At 50.8% G+C, this 21237-nt stretch overlaps 1 protein-coding gene across 1 annotated transcript in view; it reads right to left on the bottom strand.

Annotated features, from left to right (window-relative positions):
- Positions 1-6310: 6310 nt before the first annotated feature.
- Positions 6311-21237, bottom strand: part of TSR2 (TSR2 ribosome maturation factor) — a 15908-nt gene continuing 981 nt past the window's right edge. Inside the window, exons 2-5 of the mRNA XM_075322893.1 lie at positions 17743-17833; positions 15266-15357; positions 8948-9109; positions 6311-7193 (exon numbers count right to left, since the gene is read on the bottom strand). Of these exons, the coding sequence (XP_075179008.1) occupies positions 7065-7193; positions 8948-9109; positions 15266-15357; positions 17743-17833 (474 nt within the window). The 3' untranslated portion in view covers positions 6311-7064. The remainder of the gene's footprint in view (positions 7194-8947; positions 9110-15265; positions 15358-17742; positions 17834-21237) is intronic.

Here is a 21237-nt window from a genome sequence, read left to right as displayed (position 1 = left end):
TCGAAAGGACCGAAACTTTGACTGCCACTTCCTCTGTTGAGGTTTGCTTGATCTGGGCTGGGGTAAGGAGGAGTCCTTACCTTTGGACTGTTTAATGATTTCCGCCAATTGCTCACCAAACAGTCTGTCTCCAGATAATGGCAAGCTGGTTAAACATTTTTTAGAAGCAGAATCTGCTTTCCATTCCTTTAACCACAAGGCTCTACGCAAAACTACAGAGTTGGCGGATGCCATTGCGGTACGGCTTGTAGAGTCCAGTACCGCATTAATAGCGTAGGTCGCAAACGCAGTCATTTGCGTAGTTAAGGACGCCACTTGCGGCACTGCTGGACGTATGAAAGAGTCCACCTGTGCCAAACCAGCTGAAATAGCTTGGAGCGCCCACACGGCCGCGAATGCTGGAGCAAACGACGCGCCAATAGCTTCATAGACAGATTTCAACCAAAGGTCCATCTGTCTGTCATTGGCATCTTTAAGTGAAGCCCCATCCTCCACTGCAACTATGGATCTAGCTGCAAGCCTGGATATTGGAGGGTCCACTTTTGGACACTGGGTCCAGCGTTTGACCACGTCAGGGGGAAAGGGATAACGTGTATCCTTCAGACGTTTGGAAAAACGCTTGTCCGGATAAGCATGGTGTTTCTGGATTGATGCTCTGAAGTCAGAGTGGTCCAGAAAAGTGCTCAATTTACGCTTGGGATACCTGAAATGGAATTTCTCCTGCTGGGCAGCTGCCTCCTCTGCTGAAGGGGCTGGGGGAGAAATATCCAACAGCCTATTGATGGCCGCTATAAGGTCATTTACCATGGCGTCACCATCTGGCGTATCCAAATTGAGTGCGGCGTCAGGACAAGACTCCTGATCACCCACCTCTGTCTCATCATATAGAGACTCTTCTCGCTGAGACCCTGACCCGCGTGATGACGTGGAGGGTCTCTCCCAGCGAGCTCTCTTAGGCGGCCTGGGACTGTCATCAGAGTCAGAGCCCTCAGCCTGTGATGCCTGGGACCCCCCTGAAGTACGGATTAGTTCCAACTGAGGGGGAACGGGGAACATAGGCACAGCAGTGTCCATGGTCTGAGCAACTGGCCTGGACTGCAAGGTCTCCAGGATTTTTGTCATAGTCACAGACATCTTATCAGCAAAAACTGCAAATTCTGTCCCCGTCACCGGGACAGGGTTCACCGGCGACTCTGCCTGGGCTACCACCACCATAGGCTCTGGCTGACGAAGTGCCACTGGGACTGAACATTGCACACAATGAGAGTCGTTGGAGCCTGCCGGTAGATTAGCCCCACATGCTGTACAAGTAGTGTATACAGCCCGTGCCTTGGCACCCTTGCGTTTTGTGGATGACATGTTGTTGTCTTCCCAGAGCAATATAGGGTATACAGCCAAGAAGCGACCGTACAGTGCAGTATATATATATATATCTGGTACAGGAAAAAGTACACCAATACACACTGTGGCACTAGTGGGGCCAGCACTAATGTGCTGCTTACCGCCCGCTAAACGCGGGTGTGTGGTCGCCAGAAATCCCTAGTCTGGGTCTCCCAGAGCCTGTGTCCGTCCTCCAGCCAGACTGCATGCAGGAATGGCTGCCGGCGTCCTGTGGAGGGGGGGGCGGGCCCTGGGCGTGCCAGACCAAAAGCGGGAAACCTGCGTCCCACTGTGCCTAGTGAGAGGGCTGGAGCATGTAAATAAGGCTCCAGCCCTCGGCGCTGAGTAATCGTACAGCGTCTCTCCCCTTCCCTGATTGACAGGGAGGGGGCGGGAACGAAGCGGAGCTAGGCCGCAAAAGCCGGGGACTAAATTTATAAGCGCCACCGCCGTAAAAGCGCGGTCGGCGCTAAGTCCCCGGCGCACTACAAGTCCCAGCCGCGCCGCCGCTCCGAGAGTGGCCGGCGCGGTAGTTCCCAGCACATGAAGTCACACAGCTAAGCTGCTGTGACTCAAACCCCAGCGTACAGCGCTACTGTCCCCGGCGCACTAACACACCCAGCAAGTCTGGCGTGTGCGTGCCTGTCTGTACGGGGACACAGAGTACCTGAAAGTTGCAGGGCCTTGTCCCTGAACGGTACACAGCTCCGTATCCATCAGGTTCACTGGGTCTGTGGATGGAGCCCGGCCTCAGGGCTTGGGGGCCGGTAAGATCCTACTTCCACAGAGCCCCTCAGGGGGATGGGGAAGGAAAGCAGCATGTGGGCTCCAGCCTCCGTACCCGCAATGGGTACCTCAACCTTACAAACCACAAGTGGGGTAAGAAGGGAGCATGCTGGGGGCCCTATATGGGCCCTCTTTTCTTCCATCCGACATAGTCAGCAGCTACTGCTGACTAAACAGTGGAGCTATGCGTGGATGTCTGACCTCCTTCGCACAAAGCAGAAAACTGGTGAGCCAGTGATCCCACTGGGGGTGTATAGCCAGAAGGGGAGGGGCCTTACACTTTTTAGTGTAATGCTTTGTGTGGCCTCCGGAGGCAGTGCTATACACCCAATCGTCTGGGTCTCCCAATGGAGCGCCGAAGAAATATATTATTTATGTATAACTATATATAAAAAATCTATTATATATTAAATTATATATATATATATATATATATTACACACACACACACACACACACATATATATACATACATACACATACACACAATATATATATATAATATAATCTCCTTTTTTGGCCCATCAAGGGGGCCGGGGCTGGCTGATGGCTCCTAAGCCAGCCCCCCTCATTGATGTCTATGGGCATTACTAAAGTAGCCACATGCTCACTTGACATATTAAACAGAAAAAGACCCACAGTGGGAGTACCCCCCTTTGAAGAAGAAGAAGAAGAAAATCAAATAAATGCAAAACTAAGGCTTTACCCAGTATGAGGCGTTAACGGAGAGACGTTCATTTTTAATAACCCGCGTCCGTACACAACACCACAATCACTATTCCTCGGTGCATCTTCAGACAGCAGACGCTTGCATTATTAATCACGCCCCGCTCGTGCCGTCCTCTGGTGAGCTATGCAATGATATACTGTCTGCTGAAAAGCGAAGTAAGTGCATTGTAGATACATTCACGTCAATCTAATTGTCACCCAAGAGCCGCTTCAGCATCTGCGGCGGAGGGGCTGCCGCCTCATACCCAACCCTATAGGGACCGCCTGTCAGGACCAATTGTTTCCTATGTGCAGACCATCCTTTACATGAACACTACAGCAATGCCACACTGACCCCGCATACAGGTAATGGCACATACATAGATCGCATCGCACAATACCTTATAGCACGTTCTTTGCCTTTAGCTCCTCAGTGGTCTTCCTCCCTGCTGCTGAATCTCTCCTACCAAGCCGAATTAACAGATCCTGTTTTTTTTTCCTCCCTGCTGCTAAATCTCCTCCCAGTCTAATTAACAGCTCCTCAGTGTTCTCCCTCCCTGCTGCTGAATCACCACACGTCTAATTAACAGCTCCTCAGTGGTCTTCCTCCCTGCTGCTGAATCACCACAAGTCTAATTAACAGCTCCTCTGTGTGCTTCCTCCTTGCTTCTGAATCAACACCTCATGAGGCTAATTAATAGATTCTCAGTGTGCTTCCTCCCTGCTGCTGAATCTCCATCCACCAAGCCTAATTAACAGCTCCTCAATATTTTTACTCCCTTCTGCTGAATTGCCACCTACCAAGCCTAATTAACAGCTCCTCAGTGTTCTTCCTCCCTGCTGCTGAATCACCACACGTCTAATTAACAGCTCCTCAGTGTTCTTCCTCCCTGCTGCTGAATCACCACACAAGTCTAATTAACAGCTCCTCTGTGTGCTTCCTCCCTGCTGCTGAATCACCACAAGTCTAATTAACAGCTCCTCTGTGTGCTTCCTCTCTGCTGCTGAATCACCACACAAGTCTAATTAACAGCTCCTCAGTGTTCTTCCTCCCTGCTGCTGAATCACCACACAAGTCTAATTAACAGCTCCTCAGTGTTCTTCCTCCCTGCTGCTGAATCACCACACGTCTAATTAACAGCTCCTCAGTGTTCTTCCTCCCTGCTGCTGAATCACCACACGTCTAATTAACAGCTCCTCTGTGTGCTTCCTCCCTGCTGCTGAATCACCACAAGTCTAATTAACAGCTCCTCAGTGTTCTTCCTCTCTGCTGCTGAATCACCACACGTCTAATTAACAGCTCCTCAGTGTTCTTCCTCCCTGCTGCTGAATCACCACACAAGTCTAATTAACAGCTCCTCTGTGTGCTTCCTCCCTGCTGCTGAATCACCACAAGTCTAATTAACAGCTCCTCAGTGTTCTTCCTCCCTGCTGCTGAATCACCACAAGTCTAATTAACAGCTCCTCTGTGTGCTTCCTCCCTGCTGCTGAATCACCACACAAGTCTAATTAACAGCTCCTCTGTGTGCTTCCTCCCTGCTGCTGAATCACCACACAAGTCTAATTAACAGCTCCTCAGTGTTCTTCCTCCCTGCTGCTGAATCACCACACAAGTCTAATTAACAGCTCCTCTGTGTGCTTCCTTCCTGCTGCTGAATCACCACACAAGTCTAATTAACAGCTCCTCTGTGTGCTTCCTCCCTGCTGCTGAATCACCACACGTCTAATTAACAGCTCCTCAGTGTTCTTCCTCCCTGCTGCTGAATCACCACACGTCTAATTAACAGCTCCTCAGTGTTCTTCCTCCCTGCTGCTGAATCACCACACGTGTAATTAACAGCTCCTCAGTGTTCTTCCTCCCTGCTGCTGAATCACCACACGTCTAATTAACAGCTCCTCTGTGTGCTTCCTCCCTGCTGCTGAATCACCACAAGTCTAATTAACAGCTCCTCAGTGTTCTTCCTCCCTGCTGCTGAATCACCACACGTCTAATTAACAGCTCCTCAGTGTTCTTCCTCCCTGCTGCTGAATCACCACACTTAACAGCTCCTCTGTGTGCTTCCTCCCTGCTGCTGAATCACCACAAGTCTAATTAACAGCTCCTCAGTGTTCTTCCTCCCTGCTGCTGAATCACCACAAGTCTAATTAACAGCTCCTCAGTGTTCTTCCCCCCTGCTGCTGAATCACCACCCAACTAGCTTGAAAGCTCTTCACCACCCTTCCTCCCTGATGAAGCTGCTCACTTACACTTACTGACAGCTCCTCAGTCTCTTCCTTCCTGCTGAATTTCCGCCCACCTAGCCTGATTGACAGCTCCTCAGCACTCCTCCTCCCTGCTGAATCTCTGCTCACACAGCCTGATTGACAGCTCCTCAGAGTCCCACATCCATGCTGATGAATCTGTCCACTTAGCTTGACAACTCCTCAGCACCCATCCAACCTTGCCTGATGGACAGCTCCTAAGAGTCCCTCCTCCCTGCTGAGATCTCACACTTCAGTACAAGCTGCAGCTGTCAGTCAGGCAGAGACTGAATACATTGGAATCTTGAGAGCTCTCAATAGTGGGAAAAACCTTTAACATCAGGATTACACGGCCATTTTGCTGTTGATTTTAAAATTAAAACACATCAGCCTCATCAGGTCTAAGGTCTAAGTAATAATGTGCGCAGCTTGTACTGTGAACTGTGGGGAAGAGTAAGCCATAAGAAATCATGGCAGAGCTTCTGCAGCGGACCAGTGGTGGAGGAGGTTATGGAGAGGGGTGGTCTTGGATGTGTACCACCGCCACCACCACCTCCACCGCTCCACGCAACATTCATAGGACTGGTGGGCGTTAGCCGAGCATTATCCTGGGTCTATTTTCGGGGGGGGGGGGGGGGGGGGGGGGAGTGGCATCGATTTAGGCATGTAACGGCTTGAATTGTTGAGTGCTGAGCTGTCATTTTTATTGGTATCATGTTGGGGTACATTCAAAGTTTTGATCAATTAGTATGTACATTTTCGGGGAGAGGCTTGTGCGAAAATTAGGAATTTGTTTTTTATGGGTTATTCTATTTGATATTTTCACCTGACTTTTGCAAATATGGTTATTTTTTCTGTAGAGGTGGGTGTTGGCTGTATAACGCAGCTGGCGCCGGCTGTGAATGCTGCTCCTGACCACAGCGTGAATGCTGTTAATGACTGTAGCGTGAATGCTGCTCCTGAACCCAGCTTGCGCTCGCTGTGAATGCTGCTCCTGACCGCAGCGTGAATGCTGCTCCTGACCGCAGCGTGAATGCTGCTCCCGACCGTAGCGTGAATGCTGCTCCCGACCGTAGCGTGAATGCTGCTCCCGACCGTAGCGTGAATGCTGCTCCCGACCGTAGCGTGAATGCTGCTCCCGACCGTAGCGTGAATGCTGCTCCCGATTGTAGCGTGAATGCTGCTCCCGACCGTAGCGTGAATGCTGCTCCCGACCGTAGCGTGAATGCTGCTCCCGACCGTAGCGTGAATGCTGCTCCTGACCGTAGCGTGAATGCTGCTCCTGAACCCAGCTTGCACTCGCTGTGAATGCCGCTCCCGAGCCCACCCGGCGCCGGCCATGAATGCCGCTCCCGAGCCCACCCGGCGCCAGATGTGAATGCTGCTCCTCAGCCCGCTCGATAGCAACTCACCCAAAATTTGCTGTACATGTATGGTGGAAGACGAAAAGGGGATAAGGTGAAATGACAGAATTGAGCTGCAATACCTGATTCGGCCCACTGACAAGAGTGGCGCCAGAGGGAAACAAAAAAAGAAAAAAAAGACCCAGCAGAACAGATTATGGCAAATCCTTTTAAACCCTATAATGCCTTAACGATTGCAATGCCTTAAAAAAAAATAATAATAATAATAATGATGACAGTCCGCACAAAATCTGTTAAAATGTCTCAGAACTCCTGATAAATTAAATAGACTGGTTTAAAGTGGATAAAGCGGGCACCTGCTCAGATGGGTCTGGGTCACCCCCCATATAACGCTCCGCTTTGGTGATTACGCCAGACCATATGGAGCTGTTCCGGGTGCCCGCAGGCGATTCATGGTCCGGTCTCGTGTCCGGATGGTCGCCCCGAGTCTCTGACGTGCACACACAGCGGGGATCAGATCAGGTCCATTGTGCTTTGGCGCCACCTAGTGGTGCAATTGTGGAAGCGCTGGTGAAAGAGCCCAGATCACTTTTTTCTCCGGTGCACCACCGTCCAGCCATCGGCCTCTGGCTCCTCTTCCTCGGGCTGCCCGCCGGATGCAGCAGAAGTAGTTGGTGTGGCAGTAGTCGTCCCACTCGTCTCACAGTCCATTGCCTGGAACAGAGGATAAGACATGAGTAGTGCCGCCATCTCTACAGCACAAAGCACTGTCTCCGTTGTTTGGCTGCAGCAGTGACGTCACGTTGACCCCTCTGCAGACAATCACTAGCGCCCAACGGCTCTGCTGATGTAGACCGAACCATCCACAAAGCTCAATGATTGGCTGCAGCGATGGTGACATAATGTCACCGCTGCAGCCAAAAAATAGACACTGCTGGCCCCCAGGACACTCACATAGTAGTGGACAGAAGACTTTCAGCAGTCTCTTATCACAGACAGGATTACAATGAAAGGTAACATAAGATCCACTATTCACAATAGGTGATATCACAGCTCACCTCCTCCCTCTCCTGTTCAATGCCTGATAACATCTCTATATACAGGAGGAGGAAGTGAGCTGTAACTCCACATACTGTGAATGGTGGATCCTGTGTTATCTATTGTATATAGAGGTGTTAATCAGTCATTGTACAGGAGGAGGTGAGCTGTGGCATCACCTAATACAGGATACACCATTCACATTAGGTGATATCATAGCTCACCTCCACCCCCTCCTGTTCAATGCCTGATAACATCTCTATATACAGGAGGAGGAAGTGAGCTGTAACTCCACAAATTGTGAATGGTGGATCCTGGGTTATCTATAGTATATAGAGGTGTTATCAGTCATTGTACAGGAGGAGGTGAGCTGTGACATCACCTAATACAGGATACACCTATCACAGCTCACTTACTCAGCTTCCTGTACAATGACTCATAACTCCTTAATATATAGTAGATAAAACAGGATCCACCATTTACAATAGATTATATCACAGCTCTCCTCCTCCTATACAATGGCTAATAACTGTATATACAGAAGATAATACACCATTCACTGTAAGTAATGTCACAGCTCACCTCCTCCTCCTGTCTAGTGACTATAACACCTTATTATACAGTAGATCACACAGGAACCACCATTCCCAATAAGTGATGTCACAGCTCACCTCCTCCCACTTCAGTGCAATGACCGATAACACCTCTATATACAGTAGATAACAGGATCCACCATTCATAATACATGGAGTCACAACTCACTTTCTCCCCCTCCTGTAAAATGACTAATAACTCCTATATACAGTAGAAAGCACAGAATTCACCATTCACAATAGGGGATATCACAGCTCACCTCCTTCTACTGTACAATGACTGATAACACCTCTGTATTCAGTAGATAATACATTATCCACCATTCACAATATCTACTGTATTTAGAGGTGTTATCAGTCATTGCACAGGAGGAGAAGGAGGTGAGCTGTGACATGTTAATGGTGAATCCTGTATTGTGTATCCTGATATCGCAGCTCACCTCCTTCGCCGCTTCCTGTACAATGACTGATAACACCTCTATATACAGTAGATAAAACAGGATCATTCACAATAAGTGATATCACAGCTCACCTCCTCCACTTCCTGTACAATGACTCATAATACTTCTATACACAGTATATAACACAGGACCCACCATTCACAATAGGTGATGTCACAGCTCCCCTCCTCCCCAATGACCAATATCACCTCTATATACAGTAGCTAAAACAGGATCCACCATTAACAAAAGGGGATATCACAGCTCACCTCCTCCTCCTTCACAATGACCTTTGCTAGAACAAATAGGGTTCTAAGCCTATTGATGCTAATATCCATGTGAAGAAGTAAAAGTAATGTTAAACCCCCCTCCCCCGGTAGCCCTCTCTGCCCCGCACCTCCTCGTCCTCCTCGGCGCTGCTGTCCTCCGCGGCTCGCACTTCCTGCACGTTGGCCTTCACGTTGTACTTCTTCTGAGACAGTTGGGCGATCTTCTCCGTCACGCTGCCGATGTCTCCGTGCTGACACTGGGAGTAGAAGGTGCAGAGCTGCCGGGCAATCTGGGGAAGGACACAGATCAATGTACACCCAGTCTGTTAATCCGGCAATACCGATAGTCTGGAATCTATGGTATATGGCGAAGTAAAAGGAGAGGTGTTGGATCAGAGGAGGCTACTCACAGCAAAACCTCAGGCAAAACTGGATTGCCAAGTGCTGGACTTCAGGGTCGGGGGATGACCAAAAAAAACCCCCAAAAAAACATATCGGGGGCTCTTAAAGACATACATGTCCTTTCACATAAAATCTAATTAATACAATTGGTGCCGCCTATACCAGTACAATATGTCCAAGAATTGTCCCGATTCTCCTGCTCTGTAACTTGTTACTGTATTTCATCCTTTTCAGTGAGTGCATCTAATATCAGCGCTCTATCAGCACTATATGTGCAGGAACTTCCGTTCATTTACTTCCTTGTATAAATTGCTCTTGCATCCTGTGCAGGGACAAAGGCCCGCCCCCACTTCCTGTACAGGGACAAAGGCCCGCCCCCACTTCCTGTACAGGGACAAAGGCCCGCCCCCACTTCCTGTACAGGGACAAAGGCCCGCCCCTACTTCCTGTACAGGGACAAAGGCCCGCCCCTACTTCCTATACAGGGAAAAAGGCCCGCCCCCACTTCCTGTACAGGGGCAAAGGCCCGCCCCCACTTCCTGTACAGGGACAAAGACCCACCCCCACTTCCTGTACAGGGACAAAGACCCTCCCCTACTTCCTGTACAGGGACAAAGACCCGCCCCTACTTCCTGTACAGGGTCAAAGACCCACCCTTACTTCCTGTACAGGGACAAAGACCCGCCCCCTACTTCTTGTACAGGGACAAAGACCTTTATCTACTTCCCGTACAGAGATTAAGACCCTCCTCCACTTCCTGTACAGACTAAGACCCTCCTCCACTTCCTGTACAGACTAAGACCCTCCTCCACTTCCTGTACAGACTAAGACCCTCCTCCACTTCCTGTACAGACTAAGACCCTCCTCCACTTCCTGTACAGACTAAGACCCTCCTCCACTTCCCGTACAGACTAAGACCCTCCTCCACTTCCCGTACAGACTAAGACCCTCCTCCACTTCCCGTACAGACTAAGACCCTCCTCCACTTCCCGTACAGACTAAGACCCTCTCCCACTTCCCGTACAGACTAAGACCCTCTCCCACTTCCCGTACAGACTAAGACCCTCTCCCACTTCCCGTACAGACTAAGACCCTCTCCCACTTCCCGTACAGACTAAGACCCTCCCCCACTTCCCGTACAGACTAAGACCCTCTCCCACTTCCCGTACAGACTAAGACCCTACCCCACTTCCCGTACAGACTAAGACCCTACCCCACTTCCCGTACAGACTAAGACCCTCTCCCACTTCCCGTACAGACTAAGACCCTCCCCCACTTCCCGTACAGACTAAGACCCTCCTCCACTTCCCGTACAGACTAAGACCCTCCTCCACTTCCCGTACAGACTAAGACCCTCCTCAACTTCCCGTACAGACTAAGACCCTACCCCACTTCCCGTACAGACTAAGACCCTCTCCCACTTCCCGTACAGACTAAGACCCTACCCCACTTCCCGTACAGACTAAGACCCTCTCCCACTTCCCGTACAGACTAAGACCCTCCCCCACTTCCCGTACAGACTAAGACCCTACCCCACTTCCCGTACAGACTAAGACCCTCCTCCACTTCCCGTACAGACTAAAACCCTCCTCAACTTCCCGTACAGACTAAGACCCTCCTCCACTTCCCGTACAGACTAAGACCCTCCTCCACTTCCCGTACAGATTAAGACCCTCTCCCACTTCCCGTACAGACTAAGACCCTCTCCCACTTCCCGTACAGAGACTAAGACCTGCCCCCCCTCACCTCACACTTCTTTTCCAATACAAAGCCGAAGGCCCACTCCCCACTTCCTGTACAGAATCAAAGGCCCACTCCTCACTTCCTGTACAGAATCAAAGGCCCACTCCCCACTTCCTGTACAGAATCAAAGGCCCACTCCCCACTTCCTGTACAGAATCAAAGGCCCACTCCCCACTTCCTGTACAGCATCAAAGGCCCCCTCCCCACTTCCTGTACAGCATCAAAGGCCCACTCCCCACTTCCTGTACAGCATCAAAGGCCCACTCCCCACTTCCTGTACAGCATCAAAGGCCCACTCCCCACTTCCTGTACAGCATCAAAGGCCCACTCCCCACTTCCTGTACAGCATCAAAGGCCCACTCCCCACGTCCGGGAATCTGGATCTCTGCTGTTAGACACTTATTGCACGGAACAACAGGCAATGGGCGGCAAGGAAGGTGCTCATCCAGTGGCCTGAACTGAGGAGTATAATTTGGACAGCAGCAGCAAAGTATTAGGAACCATGTAGTGAAGGCTCTGTAGAGTGTTGTGTAATTTCACATCCGCGCACACGAACAATAGAAAGAAAACAACAGTATAAACGTGTCCTCAGGTTCCCTGCCAAGAGAACATATGGCCGCAAACAATAGAGGACGGCTCCTTTAGGGAGTGGCCCCAAATATCAGCCGAATATAGAAGCAGAAAGACTCGCGCTGCGATCCTGCCCATACCGGTCTGACGGGAGCCTTAGGTAACCGCGTGTGAGCCCTGCAGGATTCTGGGAAAGCCGAGTACAGCATTGTGCAATGATGAAGGGTTACAGTAATAGACCTGGGGCGGCAAATCCTCCGCATCTCACACATTACACAGCCATGATTTCCAGACTGACACTATTTTGGGAACATACCACGTTTCGTGGCATTTTTGCACGAGATGAGATGATCAAAAATGGCAGCTTTGTGGTTTCCATTTTTTTCCTGGACTTTTACGGATTTGCCCGCCTCCTGTGACCTCGCTCCACCATCGCTGCCGCCCCCCACCTCCTGTGACCTCGCTCCACCACCGCTGCCGCCCCCCACCTCCTGTGACCTCGTTCCACCACCGCTGCCGCCCCCCACCTCCTGTGACCTCGCTCCACCACCGCTGCCGCCCCCCACCTCCTGTGACCTCGCTCCACCACCGCTGCCGCCCCCCACCTCCTGTGACCTCGTTCCACCACCGCTGCCGCCCCCCACCTCCTGTGACCTCGCTCTACCACCGCTGCCGCCCCCCACCTCCTGTGACCTCGCTCCACCACCGCTGCCGCCCCCCACCTCCTGTGACCTCGCTCCACCACCGCTGCCGCCCCCCACCTCCTGTGACCTCGCTCCACCATTGCTGCCTGCTGCAACCCCCCCGCCTCCTGTGACCTCGCTCCACCACAGCTGCCGCCCCCCCGCCTCTTGTGTCCTCGCTCCACTACAGCTGCCGCCCCCCCGCCTCCTGTGTCCTCGCTCCACCACCGCTGCCGCCCCCCACCTCCTGTGACCTCGCTCCACCATTGCTGCCTGCTGCCACCCCCCCGCCTCCTGTGACCTCGCTCCACCACAGCTGCCGCCCCCCCGCCTCCTGTGTCCTCGCTCCACCACCGCTGCCGCCCCCCGCCTCCTGTGTCCTCGCTCCACCACCGCTGCCGCCCCCCACCTCCTGTGACCTCGCTCCACCACCGCTGCCGCCCCCCACCTCCTGTGACCTCGTTCCACCACCGCTGCCGCCCCCCACCTCCTGTGACCTCGCTCCACCACCGCTGCCGCCCCCCACCTCCTGTGACCTCGTTCCACCACCGCTGCCGCCCCCCACCTCCTGTGACCTCGCTCCACCACCGCTGCCGCCCCCCACCTCCTGTGACCTCGCTCCACCATTGCTGCCTGCTGCCACCCCCCCCGCCTCCTGTGACCTCGCTCCACCACAGCTGCCGCCCCCCCGCCTCCTGTGTCCTCGCTCCACCACCGCTGCCGCCCCCCACCTCCTGTGACCTCGCTCCACCACCGCTACCCGCCCCCCACCTCCTGTGACCTCGCTCCACCATTGCTGCCTGCTGCCACCCCCCCGCCTCCTGTGTCCTCGCTCCACCACCGCTGCCGCCCCCCACCTCCTGTGACCTCGCTCCACCACCGCTGCTGCCCCCCACCTCCTGTGACCTCGCTCCACCATCGCTGCTGCCCCCCACTTCCTGTGACCTCGCTCCACCACCGCTGCCGCCCCCCACCTCCTGTGACCTCGTTCCACCACCGCTGCTGCCCCCCACCTCCTGTGACCTCGCTCCACCACCGCTGCCGCCCCCCACCTCCTGTGACCTCGCTCCACCATTGCTGCCTTCTGCCACCCCCCCGCCTCCTGTGACCTCGTTCCACCACAGCTGCCGCCCCCCCCGCCTCCTGTGTCCTCGCTCCACCACCGCTGCCGCCCCCCACCTCCTGTGACCTCGCTCCACCACCGCTGCCGCCCCCCCACCTCCTGTGACCTCGCTCCACCATCGCTGCTGCCCCCCACTTCCTGTGACCTCGCTCCACCACCACTGCCGCCCCCCACCTCCTGTGACCTCGTTCCACCACCACCGCTGCCGCCCCCCACCTCCTGTGACCTCGCTCCACCACCGCTGCCGCCCCCCACCTCCTGTGACCTCGCTCCACCATTGCTGCCTGCTGCCACCCCCCCGCCTCCTGTGACCTCGCTCCACCACAGCTGCCGCCCCCCCGCCTCCTGTGTCCTCGCTCCACCACCGCTGCCGCCCCCCACCTCCTGTGACCTCGCTCCACCACCGCTGCCGCCCCCCACCTCCTGTGACCTCGCTCCACCATCGCTGCTGCCCCCCACTTCCTGTGACCTCGCTCCACCACCACTGCCGCCCCCCACCTCCTGTGACCTCGTTCCACCACCACCGCTGCCGCCCCCCACCTCCTGTGACCTCGCTCCACCACCGCTGCCGCCCCCCACCTCCTGTGACCTCGCTCCACCATTGCTGCCTGCTGCCACCCCCCCCGCCTCCTGTGACCTCGCTCCACCACAGCTGCCGCCCCCCCCGCCTCCTGTGTCCTCGCTCCACCACCGCTGCCGCCCCCCACCTCCTGTGACCTCGCTCCACCACCGCTGCCGCCCCCCACCTCCTGTGACCTCGCTCCACCATTGCTGCCTGCTGCCACCCCCCCGCCTCCTGTGACCTCGCTCCACCACCGCTGCCGCCCCCCACCTCCTGTGACCTCGCTCCACCATTGCTGCCTGCTGCCGCCCCCCCCGCCTCCTGTGTCCTCGCTCCACCACCGCTGCCGCTCCCCGCCTCCTGTTTCCTCGCTCCACCACCGCTGCCGCCCCCTCACCTCCTGTGACGTCGCTCCACCATTGCTGCTGCCCCCACCTTCTGTGACCTCGCGCCACCGCTGCTGCCGCTCCCCCACCTCCTGTGACCTCGCTCCACTACAGCTGCCGCTCCCCGCCTCCTGTGTCCTCGCTCCACCACCGCTGCTGCACCCCCACCTCCTGTGACCTCGCTCCACCACCGCTGCCGCTCCCCCACCTCCTGTGACCTCGCTCCACCACCGCTGCCGCTCCCCCACCTCCTGTGACCTCGCTCCACCACCGCTGCCGCTCCCCCACCTCCTGTGACCTCGCTCCACCACCGCTGCCGCTCCCCCACCTCCTGTGACCTCGCTCCACCACCGCTGCCGCTCCCCCCACCTGCCCCCGGCCCACCAGTAAGACACCACTGGCTCATAAGACAGACCCCATAATTTTGTTTTTCCATTTTTTTCCTCTCTTTATTTGAAGTGCGTCTTATACAATAAAAAATATGGTACTTAAAAAAAAAAAAAATGATCCTCTATGAAGCCCAGTTTCAGGCTGGTCTTCATAAGTGTGTACACCAAGATTACAGAGATTAGGGATCTTCAGAAAGCCCAAGGAAGCCACAATCACACATTGGCACCCCGAAATTTGGGTGTGCAATCACTTAGTAACCATTTAAATGCTATTATTGGGGGCATCTAAATGATTAAATAGAAGGGATCTGAGCAAGCTCTGGTCACTGCAATTACAGATGGGTGCCGGCTGTATAACACAGCAGTCACCCTCATCTGTAATGAATGAAGCAGGGTCACCTCCTAAATTTGCGCCTTATATGAGCACCTGACTTAGAAGGGAGGGGAAAAAAGGAAACAGTCAGCAGGATTTAGCTCTATAACAAGTCTGCAACCAAAAAACTGCATTGGATTTTTTTTTTTAACAGTTTCTGAGAGGTTTTTGCATGATGATGACGATGAGCCCCCTGTCCCCCAAAATATCCTTACCATGGGTAAACTCCCATCCTCCACCATGGTATCAAACTCATCATTCAATATGCCTTGCAGGGTGTCCTCCACCTCGTACTGCTCCAGGTCCGCTGCGGAAAGACAAAGTCATTACATGGAGGATGATCCAGGGGAATAAGGAGAGAAACTGGAAGCGAATGGAGCGGTGTTGCGACACCAAACGCAACTAATGGTCAGGGATGAAGCGGCTCCTGAAAAAGCTATGATTTTTTTTAATCCTGGACATTCCCTTTTAATAGGTCAGGTGCAGAGAGAGGAAGACGGCTCAGGAGAAAAGTCTGCTCCATACATAGCAGGTGCCGGCCGTGTTGTACAGCCGGTATCTGCCTCTAAAGCTAGCTCTGATCGCTGCTGTTAATTTATTCCAAAGGGGAGACAATGCAATCACTCATTGCCTCTCCATGTATTACAATTGTGGGGTGCCATTGTAGCTTGGTGCCCAAAAATACCCATGTAGACAGCAATCTATAGTTTGGCCGGTGCACTATGTTGCTGCAGAGACCAAGCCAACTCTGCTTGTCGCCTCGGAGAGTGCACAGTTCGGAGCAGCGCTGCAGCCAGGCGACCAGCCGAACTGTCACTCTTCAGGAGCGCAGTAAAGAAGCTGGGAGGCAGGGGGGGGCAGTGCGCTCCTGAAGACTGACAATTCGGCTGGTAGAATGGCAGAACCGCTGCCCCGAACTGTGCCCTCTCCGAGGCGACAAGCAGAGTCGGCTTTGTCTCTTTAGCATCGAAGGAGCGCAGAGACACTGACCCTGCCTGGATAGAGCAGAGCTTGTGAGACTGAATGAGACCACCCCTTTAAGAAACATACAGCACATTCCTGATAGAAGAGGAACAAGTTACACTTATAAAGGAGACGTCCCCAGCGTCTCATATAATTATCCATCCTGCTGACAGCGCAGACGAGCGGCCGCTCTGGAGTATAGTCCGCGCCGGAAAACTGCATTCACATAGAGGACAACGTGCTTTATGGAGGAAAAAAAAGCTACAACGATGCAAAACAGAGAACGAGCAAATAAAAAACATCCAGGGCTAGAGGCAACCTGCTCTGTTACACTCCATTCTTTTCCCTTTCATTTTTTCCTCCCTTTCTTCTATTTGTATTTTTCCCTCCCCATAGCCGTATGATGATGGCTCGTTTGTTGCTCCAAGAGCTGTTAAACCAATAATTCTACCCTATAATTTACAGCTATATAAAATTGTAATAAATATATATACACACACACACATTATATTACTAAAAATATTAATCAATTTAATATGTTAATATAAAGATTAAGAAGTAAATATTAATATAATACTTCTATATATAATACTTCTATACTTAATATATATATGTGAACTAGATTTATTTATATTACATATATTCATAGAAATATTAATGCATTAATAAATGTAATTATATATATATATATAACAAATATATATAACAATATATATAACACAATATATATATATATATATATATATATATATATATATATATTGTGTTATATATTGTTATATATATTTGTTATATATATAACAAATATATATAACAATATATATAACACTATATAATATATATATATATATATATATATATATATATATATATAAAAAATAATTATATATATTATTTTTTTTATATATATATATATATATATATATATATATATATATATATATATATATATATATGTAATATATATATATATATATATATATATATATATATTATATACACACACACAATTATTAACTATTATTATTTTATATATACACACATATATATGTATATCTATATATCTATATATACAAATATATATCTATACAAACATATATATACACATACACGAGTGTGTGTGTGTGTGTGTGTGTGTGTGTGTGTGTTTTGGTAATTTTTTTATTATGGTTGGTTCTACATTTTGACATTTACCTTTGGGAACAATTGGGTGTTTTAATCTTATTTTTTTTTTTAAATACATTTTTTTGTTCTTTGGACGACTTAAAGCTGTGATCAATCAATCGTTTGGTGGAACATGACGCTTGTATGGAGCTGGCATATATGTTTAAAGAAAATATTTCATTCTAAATAATATATATATAAAAAAAAACCTTTTATATATATATATATATATATATATATATATATATATATATATATATATATATATATATATATATATATATCTCTTTCAGAGCACTCAGTATGTAGTTCATGGACAATTCCTTTCATTTTACTACTGCGATCCCTAACTTTACAGCACGGCGCACACTTCGCTGTTTCCATCTTTTTCCATAGGCAATAATAAAGAGACATTGCTCTTTTTTCCCTTTTGCAGCACCTGGTACAGGGGTCCATGCCCCGGATTGGTGAGACCCCACCGCTCAGAAATGTCTGGAACAGATGGATGGCAATACGGAACTCCGCAATCTATATGTACAATGTATATACACAGGAGTAGACTTACAGTTAGTGTGAAAATACTCGTACACGGCCCCCACCATCCACTGCGCCTTCTCCTGCACATGAAGACCTCCGAATCCATTCTCCACAGCGATCTGTCAATATAGAGCATAGTAATGGTTACTCTCCCGTAATGCCCCCAACATAATGACCCCCCCACCTGTCAATCAAGACTGGAATACATTCATATACAGTGTCCATTATTGTGCTCTTCAGGATCACAGGAAGGTTTTTTTGCTATACAGTATACTGCCTCTCCATACGGCACAGACTTGCTTTGAGCCCCCCATAAAGAACAGAATACATGGCCATATTTCACAAAAAGGCATGCGGCTTCAGGATGAAGACCACGTGAACGGACAAGCTTTAATTCTTATGTTCAGCGGTTTTCCGTGTGTCAGCGGCAGACAGTGTGTGAAATTATAGGCCGTAACTGTGTAAGAGATAATGGCTGTGACTCACCCAGAACCTCGTGTACTGGCTTCCAGTGCCATCGAGAACTGTAAAGGGCACATGGCTGAAAATATGTCCCAATACAACCCTGTACAGGCTGCGGAAACAAGGGGTTAGGACGGACGGGGTCTCCATCTACAGCGTGAGTCATCACCATGGCACTAAAGTGCAAAGTCGGCCATTTAAATGATCCCTATCCACAGGATATGTTCACTGAGGAACACCGGGACCCCTAAAAATGCAGAGATCAGGGTCTGGATGAATGAGCTGGTACTGAGCATGTGCGATTGATATCAGGAGTGATTGCACATGCTCAGTACCATTTTATTCATCCAGTTTTTGGGATGACTGTGGGTTATTGAGGTGGGACCCCAGCGATTGTGCATTTATCGTCTATATGGATAGCTGATTTTTTTTAGGGGCTTTCTGGGACTTCAACATTGATGGCCTATCCTTAGGAAAGGTTATTGATGTCTAATCGATGGGGTGCGACACCCAAAGATGGCTGGAACTGAATAGTGGCCGGGTACTGCATATAGGACCCCTATTCGTATCAATAGGGGGTGTAGGTGCAGTACCTGACACGGCCACTATTCCATTAATGGAGCTGTGCAGCTCCGCAAATGATCAGTTCCGGACGGCATCAGGGGGGCTGGGGGGCGCTCCCCCATCAATAGGGGGCATAGGTGCAGTACCTGTGACGGTCACTATTCCATTAATGGAGCTGTGCAGCTCTGCAACTGATCAGTTCCGGCCGGCATCGGGGAGGGGGAGGGCGCTACCCCATCAATGAGACATTGATATCCTTTTCTAAGGATAAGCCTTCAGTGCCGGACAGCCCCTTTAAGTATGTTGATATTTAAAGGCATGAATAATGCAGGGTGTGCATGTCAGAAATGGAGCTTTCTTGGGGAGTCACCTGACGCCCCACTGTATTCCAGAATAGTCTTTAAAGGGAATCTTTCACCAGGTTTTTCCAGCATAATTTAGGGTCAGAGACCCTGATTCCAGTGATGTGTCACTTACTGAGCTATTTGCTGTCATTTTGATATAATCATTGTTTTCTCTGCTTCTGATCTAGAGCTCATGAATATGCTGGACTACCTGCAGCACGCCAAGTAGTCCTGTAATGATAATCTACTGCTGATTAAACAGTGATTTTATAAAAATTACACTAAGCAGCTCAGTAAGGCTGCTTTCACACATCAGTTTTTTGACATCAGGCATGATCCGTCGAAAAAACTGATGCGACGGATCCGTCGAAAAAACTAATTAGTTCCTTCAGTTTTTTGACAGATCCGGTGTGATACTGAGCATGCTCAGTTCAAAAAAACGGATCAGGCGGCCGGATCCGTTTTTTGCCGCATTACGCCGGATCCGGCATCCATAGGCTTCCATTATAAAATATGCCGTCCGGCGCGATCCGTTTTTTTTGCCGGACACAAAAACGTTCACTTCAGGCTGCTTTCACACATCCGTTTTTTTCTGTGCGGCACAATCCGGCACTTTGCAGAAAAAAACGCAACCGTTTTTTTTTTTGCCGCCGGTTGCGTTTTTTCCGCATAGACTTTCATTAGTGCCGGATTGTGCCGCATGGGCTTGCGTTCGGTCCGGTTTTTGCCGGATGCGGCATATTTAGCCCATGCGACGGCCGGATGGAACGTTGCCTGGCATGTTTTTTTTGTCCGGCGAAAAAAAACGCATCGCGACGCATCCAGCCGATGCAGCGCTTTTTCCAATGCATGCCTATGGACGCGGCAAAAACCGCATCCGCCGCCGCATGCGGTTTTTTGCATTGCGCATGCTCAGTAGCGTGCCGCAACTGGCAAAAACCGGACGGGCCGCATGTAAAAACTTATGCAAAGGATGCGTTTTTTTTCGCCGCATAGGTTTTAGAGCCGGATTTTCCCAGAATCAGTGTCACACTTCACTATGGGCAGTGTGTGGTATCGCAGCTCAGCGCCATTCACCACCTGTTCCTGTAGGATCGCAGATCTTTACCATATGGGCAACAACTACGCCTGTCACGTGTACCCCGACACAGTATGGAGAGTGCATTTGTCAGAAGACAGGTGCAGCTTAAATTAGGGGCATCCACAAGAAGCACAAAAAGGGTGAATGTATTTGTGCTCATTGTCAATGGGGGGCTGCACACGGAGAATTTGGTGGCCCGGTCAACATTTGCTGCAAACACCAAATGCTCAGATATTCGCCCCCGTGTTAGAGAATGTAGGAGCTGAGCTTCACGACGAGAGACAACTTTTTAGATGGACATGGTTATGTCTGCATATAGCAAATCTGCAATATTATGGGATATATGGGATATCGGTATGTCATTTTCATCTCACCTTGACCTAGATGAAAGGAAAAAGCCCAGAGATCTGGTACCGAGAGCCCACTTGGCTACTGTGATGTGGATCTAGCTCAGAAATTACCATTGGATCAGACGGCCTCTGCTTTCCTGTGCATGAGACTCCATAGACTGCAATGGGTGCGCGTCATCCAAGTTGCACAGCAAATCGTAGCATGCTGCACTTTTTTTTCCCTTCAGTTCAGGGTTGAGTCTCCACCACTGCTCCCAGTGTTTGTCTGCAGCGCCGATATCACACCAACAAGCACTGCAGCCAATTACTGAGCTCAGAGGTTCTGAGAAGCTTGTATAGAACCGCTGAGCTCAGGGATTGGCTGCAACACTGACATCACGCCAACGAGCACTGCAGCCAATTACGGAGCTCAGAGGTTCTGAGCAGCTTGTACCGAACCGCTGAGGTCAGTGATTGGCTGCAGAGCTGACATCACCCCAACGAGCACTGCAGCCAATTACTGAGCTCAGCGGTTCTGAGCAGCTTATCCCAAGCCGCTGAGGTCAGTGATTGGCTGCAGAGCTGACATCACGCCAACGAGCACTGCAGCCAATTACTGGTGCTGAGCAGCTTGTGCCGAGACACTGAGCTCAGTGATAGTGCTGCAGCACTGACATCACGCCAATGAGCACTATGGCTAATTACTGAGCAGCATGTGCCAAGCCGCTGAGCTCAGTGATTGG

Source organism: Anomaloglossus baeobatrachus, chromosome 9 (genome assembly GCF_048569485.1).
Source record: "Anomaloglossus baeobatrachus isolate aAnoBae1 chromosome 9, aAnoBae1.hap1, whole genome shotgun sequence".
Lineage (NCBI taxonomy): Eukaryota > Metazoa > Chordata > Amphibia > Anura > Aromobatidae > Anomaloglossus > Anomaloglossus baeobatrachus.
Note: the sequence above shows the minus strand (reverse complement) of the source record. Positions and strands in the feature narration are given on the sequence as shown.